We start from the raw sequence: 18,854 nt of genomic DNA, 5'->3' as shown, positions 1-18,854 counted from the left end.
CAGTGTCCATCAGTGCCACATCAATGCCACATATCAGTGCCTACCAGTGCACATCAATGCCACATATCAGTGCTTATCTGAGCTGCCTTTCAGTGCCACCTATCAATGCCAGTCAGTGCTGCCAGTGCCGCCTATCTGTGCCATATATGATTGCCACCTTTCAGTGCCCATCAGTGATGCCTGTCAATGCCCATAAGTGCCACTTACCAGTGCCACCTATCTGTGCCCATCACTGCAGCCTCATTAGCGCACATCAGTGAAGGAGAAAAATCACTTATTTACAAAATTGTATAACAAAAACTAAGAAAAAAAATTTTTTTTTCAAACTTTTCACTTGTTTTTGGGTTGTTGAGAAAAAAATAAAAAACCCAGAGGTGATTAAACACTACCAAAAGAAAGCTCTATCTGTCTCAAAAAAATCATAAAAATGTCATTTGGGTACAGTGTTGCATGACTGCGCAATTGTCATTCAAAGTGTGACAACTTTGAAGCTGAAAATTGGCCTGGACAGAAAAGGGGTATAAGTGCCTGGTTGGAAAGTGGTTAAATTGTGTATATAAAAACAGAAGTTTGCATGTAAATCACTATTCTGCTTTTCCATAGGTTGACCTAGGATTTCCTAAGAAGATCACAGGAATTGTAACTCAGGGTGCAAAAGACTTCGGAAATATTCAGTATGTTGAATCGTTTAAAGTGGCATACAGTGACAATGGCTCCACCTGGACGATATATCAAGACAGCAGGACAAAGCAAGATAAGGTACTCCATATCTGTTCTCTCATATAACAAATGTCAGTGTAAAACCACATCTTATATTCTTTACAGGCAAAAATCAGCACACTTGTACTTTGAGCATCTCTAGCATATCTCTAAGGATGAAAGTGGTATTACACTTAAAAATAAAAAGACGACACTGACAGGCAGGATCTTTACCCTATCAGTCTCTTCTGCCTTAAATACTGCCACCTGCCTGTCATGTACACTGAGCCACGCATGCACAGCTCAGAGTACATTATGGCATCCACTCTCTGCCACTGTGATTTGACTCCCATGTGCTTTCATTGGAATAACGTCCAGGGCAAGGCAGTTTTGAGCATTCCGATCACATATGCAGTGCAAGATGATGTGCAGAGTATTCATAGAAAAGTGATGGCAGAAAAAGACAGAGTGATCCATCAAGTCTGCCTGTTTTTTTGTTTTTGTTTTTTTTATTTTTTAATGTGGTTTATTTTGTAACAACAAACAGTTTTTGTTAATTTTTGTCTGAATATAGATCTATGCTTGTCCCACGCATGTTTGAAGCAACTTACTGTTGACTGCCTTACTACCTCTGCTGGAAGTTTATTCCAAGCATCAACTACTCTTTCAGCAAAATAGTACTTTCTGAGATTACGTTTGAATTCCGAGATATGTTCTGAATGCACCGAGATTAGTTTTTTTCATCACTTATATGTGTGTGTGTGTGTGTGTGTGTGTGTGTGTGTGTGTGTGTATATACAGTTGTGTTCAAAATAATAGCAGTGTGTTGAAAAAAGTGAATAAAGCTCAAAATCCTTCTAATAGCTTTTATTTCCATACACACAAATGCATTGGGAACACGACACATTCTATTCCAAATCAAAACATAAAGAAAAATATATCAAATTTGTGTTGTTCCTCTAAAAAATTGAAGAAAAGTGAATATTAGACGGTTCAAAAAAATAGCAGTGTTTGTATTCTTCTTTACAAACTCAAACATTCACTATATAAACTGAAAAATGTTTGAAGATTTTGCTTTCCTTTGAATCACTTAATGAATATTTGGTTGTGTAAGCACTGTTTCTGAGAACTGCTGTACATCTGTGTTGCATGGAGTCACCCAACTTCTGGCACCTGTGAACAGGTATTCCAGCCCAGGATGATTGGACTACATTCCACAGTTCTTCTCTATTTCTTGGTTTTGCCTCAGAAACTGCATTTTTGATGTCACCCCACAAGTTTTCTATTGGATTAAGATTCGGGGATTGGGCTGGCCACTCCATAACGTCAATCTTGTTGGTCTGGAACCAAGATTTTGCACGTTTACTGGTGTGTTTGGGGTCGTTGTCTTGTTGGAACACCCATTTCAAGGGCATTTCCTCTTCAGCATAAGGCAGCATGACCTTTTCAAGTATTCTGATGTATTCAAACTGATCCATGATCCCTGGTATGCGATAAATAGGCCCAACACCATAGTATGAGAAACATCCCCATATCATGATGCTTGCACCACCATGCTTCACTGTCTTCACAGTGTACTGTGGCTTGAATTCAGTGTTTGGGGGTCGTCTGACAAACTGTCTCCGCCCACTAGACCCAAAAAGAACAATCTTACTTTCATCAGTACACAAAATGTGGCGCCATTTCTCTTTAGGCCAGTCAATGTGCTCTTTGGCAGATTGTAACCTCTTCAGCACGTCTTTTTCCCAACAGTGGGACTTTGCGGGGGCTTCTTGCAGATAGCTTGGCTTCACATAGGCGTCTTCTAATTGTAACAGTACTCACAGGTAACTTTACACCTTCTTTCATCTTCCTGGAGCTGATTGTTGACTGAATCCTTGCCGTTTTAGCTATTCTTCTATCCATTCGAATGGTAGTTTTTCGCTTTCTTCCACGTCTTTCAGGTTTTGGTTGCCATTTTAAAGCATTTGCGATCATTTTAGCTGAGCAGCCTATCATTTTCTGCACTTCTTTATATGTTTTCCCCTCTCCAATCAACTTTTTAATCAAGGTACTCTGTTCTTCTGAACAATGTCTGGAAAGACCCATTTTCCTCAGAATTTCGGAGAGAAATGCGCTGTAACCAGCATGTACAACATTTGCTGCCTTCCTTCCTTAAATAAGGGCAATAATTGCCACCTGTTTTTCAAAGAATGAATGACCTCACTAATAGAACTCCACACTGCTATTATTTTGAACATGCCCCTTTCAATTAGTGATTCAATTACACAGAATCAGCAGCATGCAGGTCATGACTGTTGGGTCTGTTGGATTTCTATTATTCTACTACACCTGCTAGTAAATTATTTGCCATGTAGAAATATCATTTCTACCAAAAACAGTGATTGGTCAGGTTAGTGATGTCTGACTGCTATTATTTTGAACATAACTGTGTGTGTGTGTATACGTGTGTGTATGTGTGTATGTATGTGTATATATATATATATATATATATATATATATATACACCCACACACACAGGTCCATATATATTTGGACACAGGCACGGTTTTCATACTTTTGGCTCTGTATGCTGCCAAAATAAATTAAAACGAAACAATCCAAATGAATTTAAAGTGCAGACTTTCAGCTTTAATTCAAGGGGTTGAACATGTATATCAAGTACAAATTTTAGAAACTGCAACCATTTTTATGCACAGTCCCTCCATTATAAGGGGCTCAAATGTAATTGGACAAATTAATATAATCATAAATAAAACATTCATTTTTAATATTTTGTTCAGAATCCTTTACTGGCAATGACTGCCTGAAGTCTGGAACCCAAAGACTGGGTTTCCTCCTTTCTGATGCTTTGCCATCTCTAACTGCAGCTGTCTTCAGTTGTTCTTTGTTTGTGGGCCTTTCTGCCTTTAGTTTTGCCTTCAGCAAGTAAAATGCATGCTAAATTGGGTTGAGATCAGGTGATTGACTCGGCCATTGCAGAATATTGCACTTATTTTCCTTCAAAAGCTCCTACTTTTGCAGTGTGTTTTGGATCATTGTCCATCTGTACTGTGAAGCGCCGTCCAATCAACTTTGCTGCATTTGGCTGTATCTGGGCTGACAGTATATCTCTAAACACTGCAGAATTCATCTGGCTGATTCTCTTTTCTGTCACATCATCAATAAACACCAATGACCAAGTGCCACTGGAAGCCATGCATGCCCATGCCATCACACTGCCTCCACCATGTTATACAGATGGCGTTGTGTGCTTTGGATAATGAGCTGTTCCAAGCCTTCTCCACACTTTTATCTTCCTGTCATTCTGGGACAGATTAATCTTAGTTTCATCCGTCCAAAGAATGCTTTTCCAGAACTGCTCTGGGTTTTTAGATGTTTTTTTGGCAAAGTCTAATGTGGCTTTTCTATTCTTCAGGCTTATGAATGGTTTGCACCTTGTGGTGAACCCTCTGTATTTGCTCTCGTGAAGTCTTCTCTTGATTGTAGACTTTGACAATGATATGCCCACCTCCTGGAGAGTGTCCTTCACTTGTCTGGATGTTGTGAATGGGTTTTTCTTTACCATAGAGAGGATTCTGCGATCATCCACCACTGTTGTCTTCCGTGGACGTCCATGCCTTTTTATGTTTCTGAGCTCACCAGTGTGTTTTTTCCTCCGAATGTACCAAACTGTTGATTTGGCCATTCCTATGTTGCTGCAATCTCTCTGATGGATTTGTTTTGTTTTTGAAGCCTTACAATGGCCTATTTCACTTGCATGGACAGCTCCTTTGAACGCATGATGTAGGTTCACAGCAATAGATTCCAAATGCAAATATCACACTTAGAATCAACTACAGAGCTTTTACCTGCTTAATTGAAGAAATAACGAAGGAGTAGCCCACACCTGGCCATGAAACAGCTTTTGATTCAATTTGTTCAATTACTTTTGGTCCCTTGAAAAAATAAAACAATTAAAAAACTAAATAAAAATCAGGCCTACAGTTAGCAAAAATCAATACTATTTTTTAAGTTGTCTGGTGCGTGTAACAGATGGGTCTTGCAGTGTGCAGAATCATAAACCCTTTCCCACCCTACCTGGTGTCCCTTTAAACAGTTCTGAAAGCCCAGGGGGGCAGGAAGGATCAGCGATCATGTGACTGCTATCACAGTGGTCACATGATCAGAAGCTGGACCGAGAGCTGTCTTTGACAACTCGGTCTTTGTGATGGGAGAGCTCAGTGAGCGTGTTCATTACATGCACATCAGGCAGTCAGCAATGCATATGTATGGCATGTGGGCACTACATCCCACCCTGTTGTCACCACACATACTGTATGTGTTAGGTGGTCATAGAGGGGTTAATCTTGGATATTTCCCTTGCAAGCTTGTTTGATTGAAGTCATATAATTTCAAGGTGAAGTTTGCTTAGCTGGGTATCCTGCACAGATTGGTGAATATTAACATTCCAACTTAAACTCCTAGTTTTCCCACCAGCTCGCACCCCCCCCCCCCCCCGACCTCTCCATCACGACCAACAATGCCACCCTCAGTCCCACCCCACAAGCCAGAGTACTAGGTGTCATTCTAGACTCCAATCTGTCTTTCCAGCCCCAGGTCCAATCGCTGACAAATTCATGCGGACTCCACCTCCGCAACATCTCCAAAATACGTTCGTTCCTAACTCCAGAAACTACAAAGCAACTCATTCACTCCCTTATTATATCACGACTTGACTACTGTAACTCCCTCCTCGCTGGCCTACCCCAACACAGGCTATCCCCGCTCCAGTTTATCCTGAATTCTGCGGCCAGACTCATCCACCTTACTAACCGCTCCGTATCCGCCACTCCCCTCTGCCAATCCCTGCACTGGCTTCCGGTTGCCCAACGCATAAAATTCAAATTACTAACACTGACGTACAAAGCTGTTCATAACACTGCCCCAAATTACATCACCGACTTGATATCCATCTACCACCCAAAACGCACTCTCCGCTCCTCACAAGACCTTCTACTCTCTAGTTCCCTGGTCTGCTCCTCTCATGCCCATCTCCAGGACTTCTCCCATCCTCTGGAACTCACTACCCCAATCCATCAGACTGTCACCTACCCTCCTCACCTTTAGGCGCACCTTGAAAACCCATCTCTTCAGAGAAGCCTACCCCACCCTCACCTAACAGCGGATCTCCTCCGCTCTTCCCTAGATGGTAAGCTCCAAGGAGCAGAGCCCTCGAACCCCTCGTGTATTGAATCGTTTTGTTACTGTACTGTCTCGTGTACTGTCTCCCATTATAATATACAGCGCTGAGCAAACTGTTGGCACTATATAAATACTGTATAATAATAATAATAAACCTCTCTGCTTTTACAGCTATTTCTTGGAAACCGTGACAACTACTCCCACAAGAGGAATCTCTTCAGTCCTCCATTTTCAGCCCGTTATGTGCGCGTTCTTCCTCAGTCATGGCATGAACGGATCACCCTGCGTATGGAGCTTCTGGGGTGCAACATTTAGGCAGAAGACACCGAGAAGATAAACACATTGCACAGCAAGAGAGTTTTTTCCTTAATTTCTACCCATCATCATTTCCTCACCTTCCTGAACTCACCTCGGTGGGGCGGCAATTATAACCTCACCAGGCAATCGCTAACCTGAACTAAAGTGAAGCAGACCTAACTCGTAACTAGAACCTGAGGTCAGGATGCCTCACTAAATCACAAAAACTACTCTTAACTAACCCCTGGTGCCCAGATAGATGTTTTGATGTATGTAGGGGTTAACTGTATAGTCTGCTGTACAATGTTTTTGATGGCTGTAATAACTTTTATTTTTTAACCTGTTCAGTATTGTAAGGCTTGTGCAATGTTTTATTTTAAAGCCCAACTCTTACCAATAGATTTTTTTTTTAGGTAGGGTGGGGAAAGCTGTCTTTGTGCTCTTTGGGGACATTTCTTTGAATTTTTCCTTTCCCCGAGACAGGAAATCAGAAGAAAGAAGTCAAGAGCAATCTGTACATTATGGAAAGAGACAGCAACAAAGCTTTTATGGCTGTTTGTGCCTTCTTGTGTTGGTGACCTTTGTACCCTCTTTTCTTGTCCTGGAGTCACATGTATAAGATCTAAGGGTAAATCCATCCTATGAACTCACAGACAGTAAAAAAAACCCACCATTAGGTCTAACCCTTTCCTGTTCTATTCAAAACTAAAGAAAAAAAAAGTTTTGGTGTGAATCGGACTTTAAAAAATTAACAGTTCTGTCGCTCCTAGTAGCGTTAGAACAGCATTACAAAATGCAGTCCATGTCATTACCTCGGGGCAACCTAAGTGCTGCATTTTTATTTGTAACATTGAAGTAATCTGCATAGTGACAGCCTACTGTACCATTTGGAAACTCTACAACACAACATATTGGAGGGGGTCTAGATATCATCTGAGAATGGCTTCATGCTTGTATGACCAGAGCTTGGCCTGCGCTGCTCTTTAGGTTAATGGACACAAGTCATAAGACACCTACCACAAATCTGCACTGGTAGATGCATTCCCTTGTAGGGTTCATCTTACAGAGGATGAAAACTAGTGCCCATGGGCATATAGCAATGCCATCTGGCTGCTGCATTGATGTTACTCACAAAGCAGTATCCCTAATGTTTTATATTCCAAGGTAAGAAGGATTGGTAAATATAATAATACACGGGGTCACATTAAAATATTTCTTTAAAACAAGTTAATAGCACTCACAAATATTAAGGTACAGGTTTTCTATTTAATTAGTCAAGTTTTGAGCTTGAAGTAAGGTCTTTTCAAAGAGACAGCTGAGTGCATGTCTATAATCCAGATGAAAAACATGGAAGCCTAACTCCTCTAGGGTAGCCTATTGCTTGATGCCGATTTATAGTCAGGCGTCAACTGGAACGGTCAGCCCTATTGCTGTAGATCTTAGAACAGGGGTCTCCAAACTTTCTATGCAAAGGGCCAGTTTACTGTCCTTCAGACTGTAGCCAGCGGGATTGAGGAAAAGGTTTCCATTGATGGTGTTAGTGGAAGTGGAAGGATTGGTGTCAGTTGGTGAAATAGTGCGCCAACGGTCGGATACGGGCAAGCAAAAGGCCACATCTGGCCCTTGAGCTGCAGTTTGGAGACCACTGTCTTAGAATATTCAAACGATGATTCTTATATTGTAAAACCACTGGCAAGGTTGGCCATTTTCAACCTGTCACACCTGACCATCACCAACAGTGCATATCCTAATTTAGGTTTCTTTAACCTAAAATGGGTGGTCAGTTAGAACAGTCCTGTGCGATATTTTCAAATTTGGTATAGTTATTGAAATTTATTGTACATATTTGTGATGGTTATTGTTGGCTTTTATTAAAAATATGTTTCTAGGATCTGTTTCTCCTTTAAAAGACAAATTTATTTAAATCCTCCAATATTTTGTGAGAATACATATAGCAATAAGTTTTTGTATTTTTTTTTTTTTTTATTTCTTGCACTGTATTTCTTGAATTACTTGGGTAAAATACAGGTAAACTGTGGACAGTGGAGTTTTATTCCTGTTCCATTCTTTGCACACTGTTCAAATGCACTCTGACCACATATGTAAACGTAATGATTGTGTGTTACAATATGGTTACTTGACTGTTCACTTTGTGATTAAAATGTCTTTAGACTAAGAAAATTATGCTTCATTTCCACATCATAAAACAATATAAACACTTACAGTAGTTACAAGCATGGATAGTTGATAAAAATAAATCTGCACCAAATTCCAATAGAATAGATACACATAAGTTTTTTGGGGGTTTTTTTAGGGCCTTTAAAGTTGTTTACAACACATATAAACTGACAGAGCTGGTGAAGGCTTCACAATTTTTATTAAATAACAAAGTTAAAATATTCTACAATAAAAACTTTTCTGACATTTAACATGAATGGATTGTCCTTATTTTAAAGCGGTGGAGATGTTATTAATCCCAACATGATTCGCCCTTACGGGCTTCTTCAGGGTACTTTTTCCCCTGAAGAAGCTTGTATGGGCGAATCAAGTTGGGATTAATAACATCTCCACCGCTTTGAAATAAGGACAATCCAATTATGTTAAATGTCAGAATAGTTTTTATTGTGGAATATTTTAACTTTGTTATTTAATAAAATTTGTGATGCTTTTACCAGCTCTGTCATTTTGTGTTGTAAGCACCTTTTAAGGGCCCTAAAAAAACCCTTTTCTTTCTGTCATAAAACAATAACATACAAATGTCATGTTTCATCTCAATAATTAAAGTTTTCAACAACACACACCCGAATAATAGTAGAAGAGCTACCATAAACTGAGGCATAGGACTATAGCAAAAGAAACATCTCAAATTAGATCACAATAGGTAAAGTCAGACACAGCGTCGCATAGGATCATAATCTATAGGTGGCAGCATGGAATAGGCACACTTGTCTCTAAGAAGAATGACATATGGCAAGTGTAAGAAGTCGTATAAGTAGCAAACCAGTAAACCCAGGGTCACCACAAAGCTATGATGCTGGAATGTTTGTCTTCGCTGTATCCTAGCATATTCTCATAGGTGTCAGTCTGTTCTATTTCCCTCCAAGGTATCGGGAACACAGGCAGACTTCAATGCCAGACTATAGCCTTGCTGCTAGTAAGATATGGGTTATGATCATCTTGAGCTTAGAAGGTATACTTTCAGTCCCTAGAGACAGGATTGCCAAATCTGAGGACAGTGAATAGGAGTGCCTAAAATCTGCGATAGGATATGGAAAATCTTTGGCCAAAATCTTGAGAGAAGTGGGCACACCCAAAGGATATGGTAAAAAGTACCAGGTTGGGTACAGCCTCTCCAGCAAAGTGGAGAGATAGAGCTAGTGAACGTCGCCATGCGATGAGAGGTTAAATACCATCTCTGCATCATTTTATGTATCAGTTCCTAAAAATTCACGCTTTGAGGCTCCATGCACACGGGATGTTTTGATAACGCTGGAAACGTTGGCTGTGTAAAGTCATGTTCAAAATGTGAGTTTTTTTAGCGTTTTTGCATTAGCATTTTGCCGTGTCTAGCGCGTGTTTTCCACATTTGTGGTTTTTAGCGGGTTTTTTTTACCCAAAAAATTTTTTTCTTTTTTTGTCACAGTCCAAAAACGCAGGTTTGCGGCGTTCTACCACGATTTACTGTGTTATTCAGCGTTAGAGCATTTTTACAGCTAAAAAACTCCTCTAGAAACCCACTACTTTTTTTCCAGCCAAAAAACATCCCTGCCAAAAAATATTGATTACAGTCTGTGTGCACGGACACATAGGATAACCTGCTGGGGGGTTTGCTGGCTGTAGAAAAAAATGTCAAAAGCCAAAAACAGCCGCTGTAAAAACGTCCCGTGTGCATGAGGACTCTGTGGCACTGTAAGCAATCCTAAAGGCTTTCTGCTATTGAAAGATAAACGCACAGGTGATCAAATACCACTGAAAGAAAGCTCTATTCGTGGGAAAAAAAGGACTTAAATTTAATTTGGGTGCAACGTTGCATGACCGTGCAATTGTCAGTTAAAGTAACGCAGCGCCGTAACGCAAAAAATGGCCTGGTCAGGAGGGGAGGGGGGAATCCTCTATAGTGGTTAAATACAAGGCATCCTCTGATAGGCAGAGATGAGCAGATAACATCACAATTTCCACCTTTACCAATAAGAGAAAGCCTTGTGCTTATTGACAAAACTATATGGCTTCTCCTGCATGGTGGAGGCCTCGAATCGACTCTTTTTATTTATTTTTTTCTCAATTCTGGCAGCAGGCGGCAAGTGGCCCATACTGCTGCCAGAACACAGCAGCGCTTACTGTATGAGGCTAATGCTACTACAGTCCATTACAGCAAACACACAACTCACATCATTCTGTAATGGAAATAGTTAGTTTTGGCTAGCTTAGCCTCCAAAAAAGTTTTTTAAAGTGAAAGTAAACTTGGAATTCTACTTTAAATGTTATCATATTGTAGGCTCAGTCCACCTGAAACTATTATTTTATGGCGCTATCAACCAGTTTGTTTACAGTTACATTTGTGCGCAAAAGTTTGCATACCCTGGAAGAAATTGTGAAGTTTTGGCATTTACAGGTGAAACTCAAAAAATTAGAATATCGTGCAAAAGTTCATTTATTTCAGTAATGCAACTTAAAAGGTGAAACTAATATATGAGATAGACTCATTACATGCAAAGCAAGATAGTTCAAGCCGTGATTTGTCATAATTGTGATGATTATGGCTTACAGCTCATGAAAACCCCAAATCCACAATCTCAGAAAATGAGAATATTACATGCAATCAATAAAACAAGGATTGTACATAGAACAATATCTGACCTCTGAAAAGTAGAAGCATGCATATGTACTCAGTACTTGGTTTGGGCCCCTTATGCAGCAATTACTACCTCAATGCGGCATGGCATGGAAGCTATCAGCCTGTGGCACTGCTGAGGTGTTATGGAAGACCAGGATGCTTCAATAGCGGCCTTCAGCTCTTCTGCATTGTTCGGTCTCATGTCTCTCATCTTTCTCTTGGCAATGCCCCATAGATTCTCTATGGGGTTCAGGTCAGGCGAGTTTGCTGGCCAATCAAGCACAGTAATCCCATGGTCATTGAACTAGGTTTTGGTGCTTTTGGCAGTGTGGGCAGGTGCCAAGTCCTGCTGGAAAATGAAGTCAGCATCCCCATAAAGCTCGTCTGCGGAAGGAAGCATGAAGTCCTCCAAAATCTCCTGGTAGACGGCTGCGTTGACCCTGGACTTAATGAAGCACAGTGGACCAACACCAGCAGATGACATGGCTCCCCAAATCAACACAGACTGTGGAAACTTCACACTGGATTTCAAGCATCTTGCAGTGTGTGCCTCTCCATTATTCCTCCATACTCTGGGTCCTTGGTTTCCAAATGAGATGCAAAAGTTGCTTTCAACAGAAAAGAGGACTTTGGACCACTGAGCAACAGACCAGGTCTGTTTTTTTTTTTTTAGCCCAGGTAAGATGCTTCTGATGTTTGTTGTTCAGAAGCAGCTTGACAAGAGGAATACGTCATTTGAAGCCCATGTCCAGGATCCTTCTGTGTGGTGGCTCTTGATGCACTGACTCCAGCCTCAGTCCACTCCTTGTGAAAGTCCCCAACACTTTTGAATGGCCTTTTCCTGACAATCCTCTCCAGGCTGCGGTCATCCCTGCTGCTTGTGCACCTTTTTCTTCCACACGTTTACCTTCCACATAACTTTCTATTAATGTGCTTTGATACAACACTTTGGGAACATCCAACTTCTAATTAGCCTAATTAGCTGATTAGAGTGGGACACTTTGAGCCGAGAATATTGCACCTTTTCACAATATTCTAATTTCTGAGATTGTGGATTTGGGGTTTTCATGAGCTGTAAGCCATAATCATCACAATGATGACAAATCACAGCTTGAACTATCTTGCTTTGCATGTAATGAGTCTCATATATTAGTTTCACCTTTTAAGTTGCATTACTGAAGTAAATGAACTTTTGCACGATATTCAAATTTTTCGAGTTTCACCTGTATATTGAAAATATGACTGATCATGCCAAAAAAACTGTCTTTTATATAAGGATAGTGATCATATGAAGTAATTTATTATCACATAGTTCTTTGGCTCCTTTTTAAATCCTAATGATAACCGGAATCACCCAAATGGCCCTGATCAAATGTTTCCATGCCCTGAAATGTTTGGCCTTGGTACAGACACACACACAGGTAAAAATGGCAAGTGAAGGTTAATTTCCCACATCTGTCGCTTGTTAAATTACAATAAGGGGGTTATTTACTAAAGCTGGAGGTTGCAAAATCTGGTCTGCCTACAAATCAATCAGCTTCCAGGTTTTATTACCAAAGTTTAATTGAACAAGCAAACTTTAGAAGCTGATTGGCTCCCATGCACAGCTGCAGCAGATTCTGAGTGCTCCAGTTTTAGTAAATCTCCCCCTTAGAGTCTGTGTATAAATAGTCAATGCGTTTGTTAGCTCTTACATTTGCACTGATCAGGCTAGATACTGAGCCATGGGGATGAACTGTCAAAAGACTTGCGTAACAAGGTATTCAAACTTTGAAAAGATGGAAAAGGATATAAAAAGATGTCCAAAGTCTTGAATATGCCCGTCAGTACTGTTAAATCACTTCTCAGTAAGTGGAAAATTCAGAGATCTCTTGATACCAAGCCTAGGACAGGTAGACCAAAAACTCTTGCAGCCACAACTGTCAGAAGAATTGATCGGGATACAAAGAAAAACCCACAGGTAACCTCAGGAGAAATACAGGCTGTTCTGGAAAAAGAGGGTGTGGTTGTTTTGAAGGAGCACAATATGAGGTTAACAAAAATGAGCTGCATGGTCAAGTTGCCAGAAAGAAACCTTTACTGCTCCAATGCCACAAAAAAAGCCCAGTGAGGCGTGTCAAGGTGTTGTCGGGCATATTGTAAATGGACACTAATTACAATTTAAAAACGACAGGTGTGGGAAAACAATTTTTGAATTGCCAATATAACCTGTGCGTGTCCCTTGTTTGTCTGTACCAAGGCCAAACATTCCAGGGTTTGTATTGATTCCAGGGTATAACGTTTGAATAGAACCATTTTGGGTGGGGTGCACATGCGCAGAGCCGACAGAACGGTCATGTCCATTTGAGGCTCCGGCACAGTGTGGGGAATTGAGCCTTTCGGACACCGCTCCCGGCCTGCTACGGTCCTGCAACTCAGCTGGTCGCCATAGCACCCCCCTGTTACCTGTCAGAATGGTCCGGGGAGCGGCGAAGCAGTCACATCAGCCGCCCGTGAAGCCGATCAAAGAGGCCCTGGCTCGGGCCTCTTCCAAGATGGCCACCGCACCTGCATGCCTCACACAGGCACAGCCCTATGCAGCACTTTAGGATGCTCATCCCAGATTCTGCTGCACGTCTGCTGGTGAGTCTGACTCTGACCTGGGGACCCCCCAACGCACCCCTACCACTGACGTTTCTTCTGTCCTTCTCAAACAATTTGAGCGGATGCTGCACAAAGCCGTGAAACAGACCTCGGACCGCATTACTGACAAGCTGTCTTAAGGAAATCCTTGAATTGGGACAGCGCACGTCTGACCTTGAACACCGGTTTGACGACCTCAACCCTACACTCCAAACCCACTCTGACGATCTTGAACTCCTTCACGATGAAAACGTGACTTTGCAGGCCTGTTTGGAGGACTTTGAAATAGGGCCTGCCGCTTGAATTTACGCATTCACGGCCTACCGGAATCCACCATGAAAGTTTTATCCACTATAAGGGCCCTTTTTCAAGAATTGGCCCCAGCGATCCCCATAGAATGCCTTGAGATGGATAGAGTCCACAGAGCGCTAGCCCCACATCGCTCAGATGGCCCGCCACATGATATTATTGCTAAACTTCACTATTTCCGCACAAAGGAACAGCTCCTACAAGCAGCTCGGTCAGCAGGCGCCTTGATGTTTCAAGGTCACCCCTATCAGTTTTTTCAAGATTTGTGCCTGACGACGATTACTGGACGCAGAGCCATGAAGCCTCATCTTCAGGTCCTTCAACAGCATGGCATTGCCTACAGATGGAGCTTCCCATTCGCAGTCCACTTCTCCTTACATTCCCATGGTTATGTCTGCAAATCTCCAAAAGACCTCCTCGACACGGTGCAGAACCTTAAGTTGCAACCTCATGAGGCCTCACCAGATGGCTCTCACCGTCGGTCAGCATCATGCTCCCCTCAAAAAAGTCGCCCCTCTCACTCTGCCACGGGTCAGCTCAGCTCTTATAAAAGAGGATGCTCCTCTTCTCTTGCTCCAGCACCACCGGACTCCATGAATTGACTCCTACTAGTATCTTTGGATCTATTCAATTGCTCCCTGTCGGGCTGTGTCCACTTTTCGGATCGATCCCCTCGGTCCCCTCGTCACAACTTGCAGAGGATGACCTTTTCCCTTTCAGTCGGCTGATCTGGTTTTCCATGATATTTCGTTTCAACTGCTTGGTTGCTAATTATGTTTGCTTAATATAGTGCTAATGTTATCTCTCTTTGGCTTATTTTTATGTCACATAGTGTCTATGGCGGCACCGGTTTACATGCACGGGAGCTGCCTGGTTCCGGGACTTCCCTGACATGCTGGGAGCCTGGGCTCTCTCTGTTTCAGCGGGAGTCTACAGACTTCTGTTTATTTTTGGGCTGCCTTTCCCCCTGTGCTTGTTTCTGCGTACACACCACTAGCCCATTTAGTACCATGTTGTTGTACTGCCTGGGCTACTCTTGGCCCTTGGGTTTCTCCACTGTGCGGGTGACTCATGGCCCACCATTTGGGCCATAGCAACCCCTCTTTGTTTCCATTTGGTTTTACATTGTTTCTCCTCTCCTTTTTGCTCTCTCATGTGACTTCCCTGCTCCTCTCTTCCTGCTCTCCCTCTCTTTCCTCCCCTATCGGTTCCACCTCATATTCGCTCATACGAGGACTTTCCACTCCTTAGCAGACTTAACCTTCCCCCCGTGGCTTCCCTGAATCTCCTTACCCTGAATGTACAGGGTCTTAATGGCCCACAGAAACGTAATAAAGCCTTTCTATCATTTGCTTCACAAAAAGCGCATGTCATTTGCCTTCAAGAGACACACTTTTCAACCACTTCCACCCCCAAATTTTTGGGCCCCCACTATCCACAAGTTTTTACTGCTTCCGCTAAAACTAAGTGTAGGTGTCCTCATAGCCTTCCATCGCACCACCCCTTTTACATTTCATACCAAGATCAGAGACCCTAAAGGTCGCGACCTCTTGTCAGGTTTGCTCCTCAACTATGAAGTCACCATTGTTACTTACTATGCTCCCAATTGGGGCCCACTGCCATTCCTCTCCCACCTACAGACACTCACAGATTGCCATAAACGCGGCACACTGCTTGTGGCAACTCAAACTGCACCCTATACCCCTTTTTAGACAAGTCACCACAACTGCTTCTTTTGTTGACCCCCAAACTCTCTTTTCAATACCTCCTGCACTGTCACTCTCTAGTCGACACGTGGAGAGAGCTTAATCTGGTAAAACGTCAATACACTTTCTACTCTTATCCCCACAAATCGTTTTCACGCATTGATTACATCTTCACGACTGTTGACTCCTCTTCCTGGTTCTTCGCTTCTGACATCCTGTGCAGTCATATCAATCGCATCCCTGGCTCCTTCGGGCCATTGATCCCTCATGGGTCATCAATGACAAACTACTGTCCCATCCATCTCACAGTTTGGATATAGAAATTGCTCTTGTACTTATCCCTTAACTCCACTCCACACATTTCTCCTCTCCTTCTGTGGAAGGCGCATAAACCTGTTCTCCAAGGGTTTTGTATCAGTAAAGCATCTTTTATAAATAAAGAGAAATGTCAGCTATGCTCCCTTCTGGAAATGAAATACAACCAGTCACACGAGGTGTTCCAGGTACCCAAAAAGCTTTGGAGAAATCTCGTTTGGAATTGGATCTCTTTCTCACAGATCAGGCAGAACTTTCCCTCCGTAGGTCTCGGCATAAATATACCAAAGGGAACAAACCGGACACATTCTTAGCCCATTCACTTTGTAGACTTGACAGAACTGCTAAACCGATCCGATTGCGAGTCTCTCCAGGCAATTACACTAGCAACCCAGTGCGCATCATAGAAATTTTCCGTAAGCACTTATCTCAACTGTATTCTCCGACGGACCCCTTTGACCAACCCTGTGCTGAAGGTCTCTTAGCCCACCTTTCCCAAAATTATCCGACCACCAAGTGGAAGTTCTCGAGTGCCCAATTGCTTCGACTGAAACCCTAACTGCTATTAAGGACCTAAAGCTCCGTTAATGCCCTGGTCCAGATGGCTTCTCCACCACCTACTACAAGAAGTTTGCTCACCTTCTCTCCCCAGTCTTAATCAATGCCTTCAATGCCATCCTGTCCAGTCAGTCTTTCAGGCCTGACACAGTGTCAGCTAATATTACCATGATCTCAAAACCCAATGCAGATGATTCTGTATGGTCCAATTACAGACCCGTTTCCCTCCTCAATATTGATTTTAAACTCCACGTGAAAATACTCTCCAACTGTCTTCACCAGTTTATAGGCTCTCTTGGCCACAATGACCAGGTAGGCTTTATACTCACTCGCCAGACGGGTGACAATGTTAGACATGCGGTCCTCATTTCCTATTTAGCCCGTTCTTGCAACATCCCCAATTGCTTCCTGTCCTTAAATATTTAGAAAGCTTTCAACATGGTCTCGTGGCCCAATCTTGACTTTATCCTGCATCGTTGGGTCTGTGGAACCCATTTTTTTGCATGGATTTCCTCTTTATGTTGCGCACCATCACCTAGAGTCAGATACCTAGGGCATAAATCAGCATAGTTTCCAATTCAACGCAGCACCTGTCAAGGCTGCCCACTCTCTCCCTTGCTTTTCGCCCTGGCCATAGAAACCTGGGCCCTCCTGTCCAATCTGGACATAGGAGGACTTGAACTAGGCATTTCCCATCACAAACTTTGCCTCTTTGCGGATGACGTGCTCTTCTTTCTCACCTCTTCATTGACCTTCACTCCAACTCTTCTTCAGCGCCTCCAGGATTTTGGCAATATGTCTGGCCTTCATGTTAACCCCCAGAAGTCAACTGCGCTTAATACTCTCTACCTCCCATGGACCTGGCGCATCTGCAACAGGTTTTACCTTTTTCATGGTCCCAGCACACCCTTCCCATTTGAGGCATTAAACTAACTCCTAGCCTATCGGACCTTTATACAGCCAACTGTTTGCCAATGTTGGCCCACCTTACTGGTCTCATGATCAAATGGTCCTCCTTACCATTGACCTGGATGGGCAGGATCACCGTTGTGAAGATGTCAATTCTTCCCAAAATATTGTATTTGTTTAGAGTGCTACCTATTCTCGTACCTGCACACTTTCTTCGTATCCTAGAACGACGAATGTACACATCTATCTGGGGCTCCACCCATTCTCGTGTACCTCGTGCTACCATACACAAATAAGCTCACGGGTGGCCTAGGCCTCCCGGATTTTGCTAAAAATTACCAAGTGGTGCATCTTGCACAGTTGCCCAAATATCACGCAACTCATGAAATCCTCCAATGGGTCAATCTCAAATCGATTGATTGCGACCCCCCTCTCAGTTGCCAGTCTTCTATAGCTTCGCCCATTGGATCGCCATCCGCTCCATAACCCAATAACACCCCATTATATCTCACTGTGGGACAAACTAAAATCCTGTTATTCCCTTCAGTCGCCGCTTAACCCCCTACTCTCTTATCTTCGAAACCCGGCCTTCCCCCCCCCCAGCTTAGTCTTCACCACGATTCTTCAAACACTGGTCTTTGGTGAATTTTCTTCATACTCACCATTTTATAACCAATACAGGCTTTAAACCCTTTCCTTCTCTCTGTGAGTCGCACTCTATACCGGTGTCAGAAATATTTAGGTACCTTCAGTCAAAACATTTCTATGCACCACTGTCTGTCCATTCTCGCTCAGCTTGTTCAATGTCTCTCTTTGAGCAATCCTGTGATAGAGACCCACATATACAGGGTCTTATTTCTGATATCTATAATCTTCTCTCTACTTCCGAGACCTCGTCCAACCCTACTTATGTTGTTAGATGGGAGAAACACCTGGGACTTTAGCTGAGCTCTACAGACTGGGACCACATTTGGTCTGCTACCAAATGCTCCTCACAGAACGTGGTGGCTTTGGAGACTAATTACAAGGTTTTGACTAGATGGTATCTGGTCCCAGCGAGGATTGCTAAATATACCCCTAATTACTCTTCTGAATGTTTTCGGGGGTTGTGCGATGGTAGGGACTTAAATATAAGAAGTGCGGCGCTAATAAATATGTGTCTCAAGTGAACCAAAACACAAATATGATAGGCAAAAATTAATATATCAGATAAATAATAATGTCCAAGTAAAACGCAGGATTTTGCATGAAGTAAAAAGAACCAGGATCCACCAGTAAAATTGCGCACTCTCCGGACGCGCTATAAAAAAGCGCATATGTAGTATCACCACTGGAAATCCATCATGCGGGGACAGTAGATAGCCATCCAGGAACAGGTGATCTCAGTATAATGGACAACTTACAGATCCAGAAATCCCCTT

General features: G+C 42.5%; 1 protein-coding gene across 2 annotated transcripts in view; it reads left to right on the top strand.

The window, feature by feature from the left end:
• The window catches only part of MFGE8 (milk fat globule EGF and factor V/VIII domain containing), a 148,900-nt gene extending 140,539 nt beyond the window's left edge, over window positions 1-8,361 (top strand). For both annotated transcript variants that reach the window (XM_089687672.1, XM_089687673.1), the window contains exons 9-10: window positions 604-759; window positions 6,055-8,361. In XM_089687672.1, coding sequence (XP_089543798.1) covers window positions 604-759; window positions 6,055-6,198 — 300 coding nt within the window. In that variant the 3' untranslated portion in view covers window positions 6,199-8,361. The remainder of the gene's footprint in view (window positions 1-603; window positions 760-6,054) is intronic.
• The last annotated feature ends 10,493 nt before the right edge of the window (window positions 8,362-18,854 follow it).

Source organism: Staurois parvus, unplaced genomic scaffold (genome assembly GCF_062004578.1).
Source record: "Staurois parvus isolate SC_StPar_1 unplaced genomic scaffold, SC_StPar_1.0 ptg000432l, whole genome shotgun sequence".
Lineage (NCBI taxonomy): Eukaryota > Metazoa > Chordata > Amphibia > Anura > Ranidae > Staurois > Staurois parvus.
The sequence above is the reverse complement of the archived record's forward strand: the minus strand, read 5'-3'. Positions and strand labels throughout refer to the sequence as shown.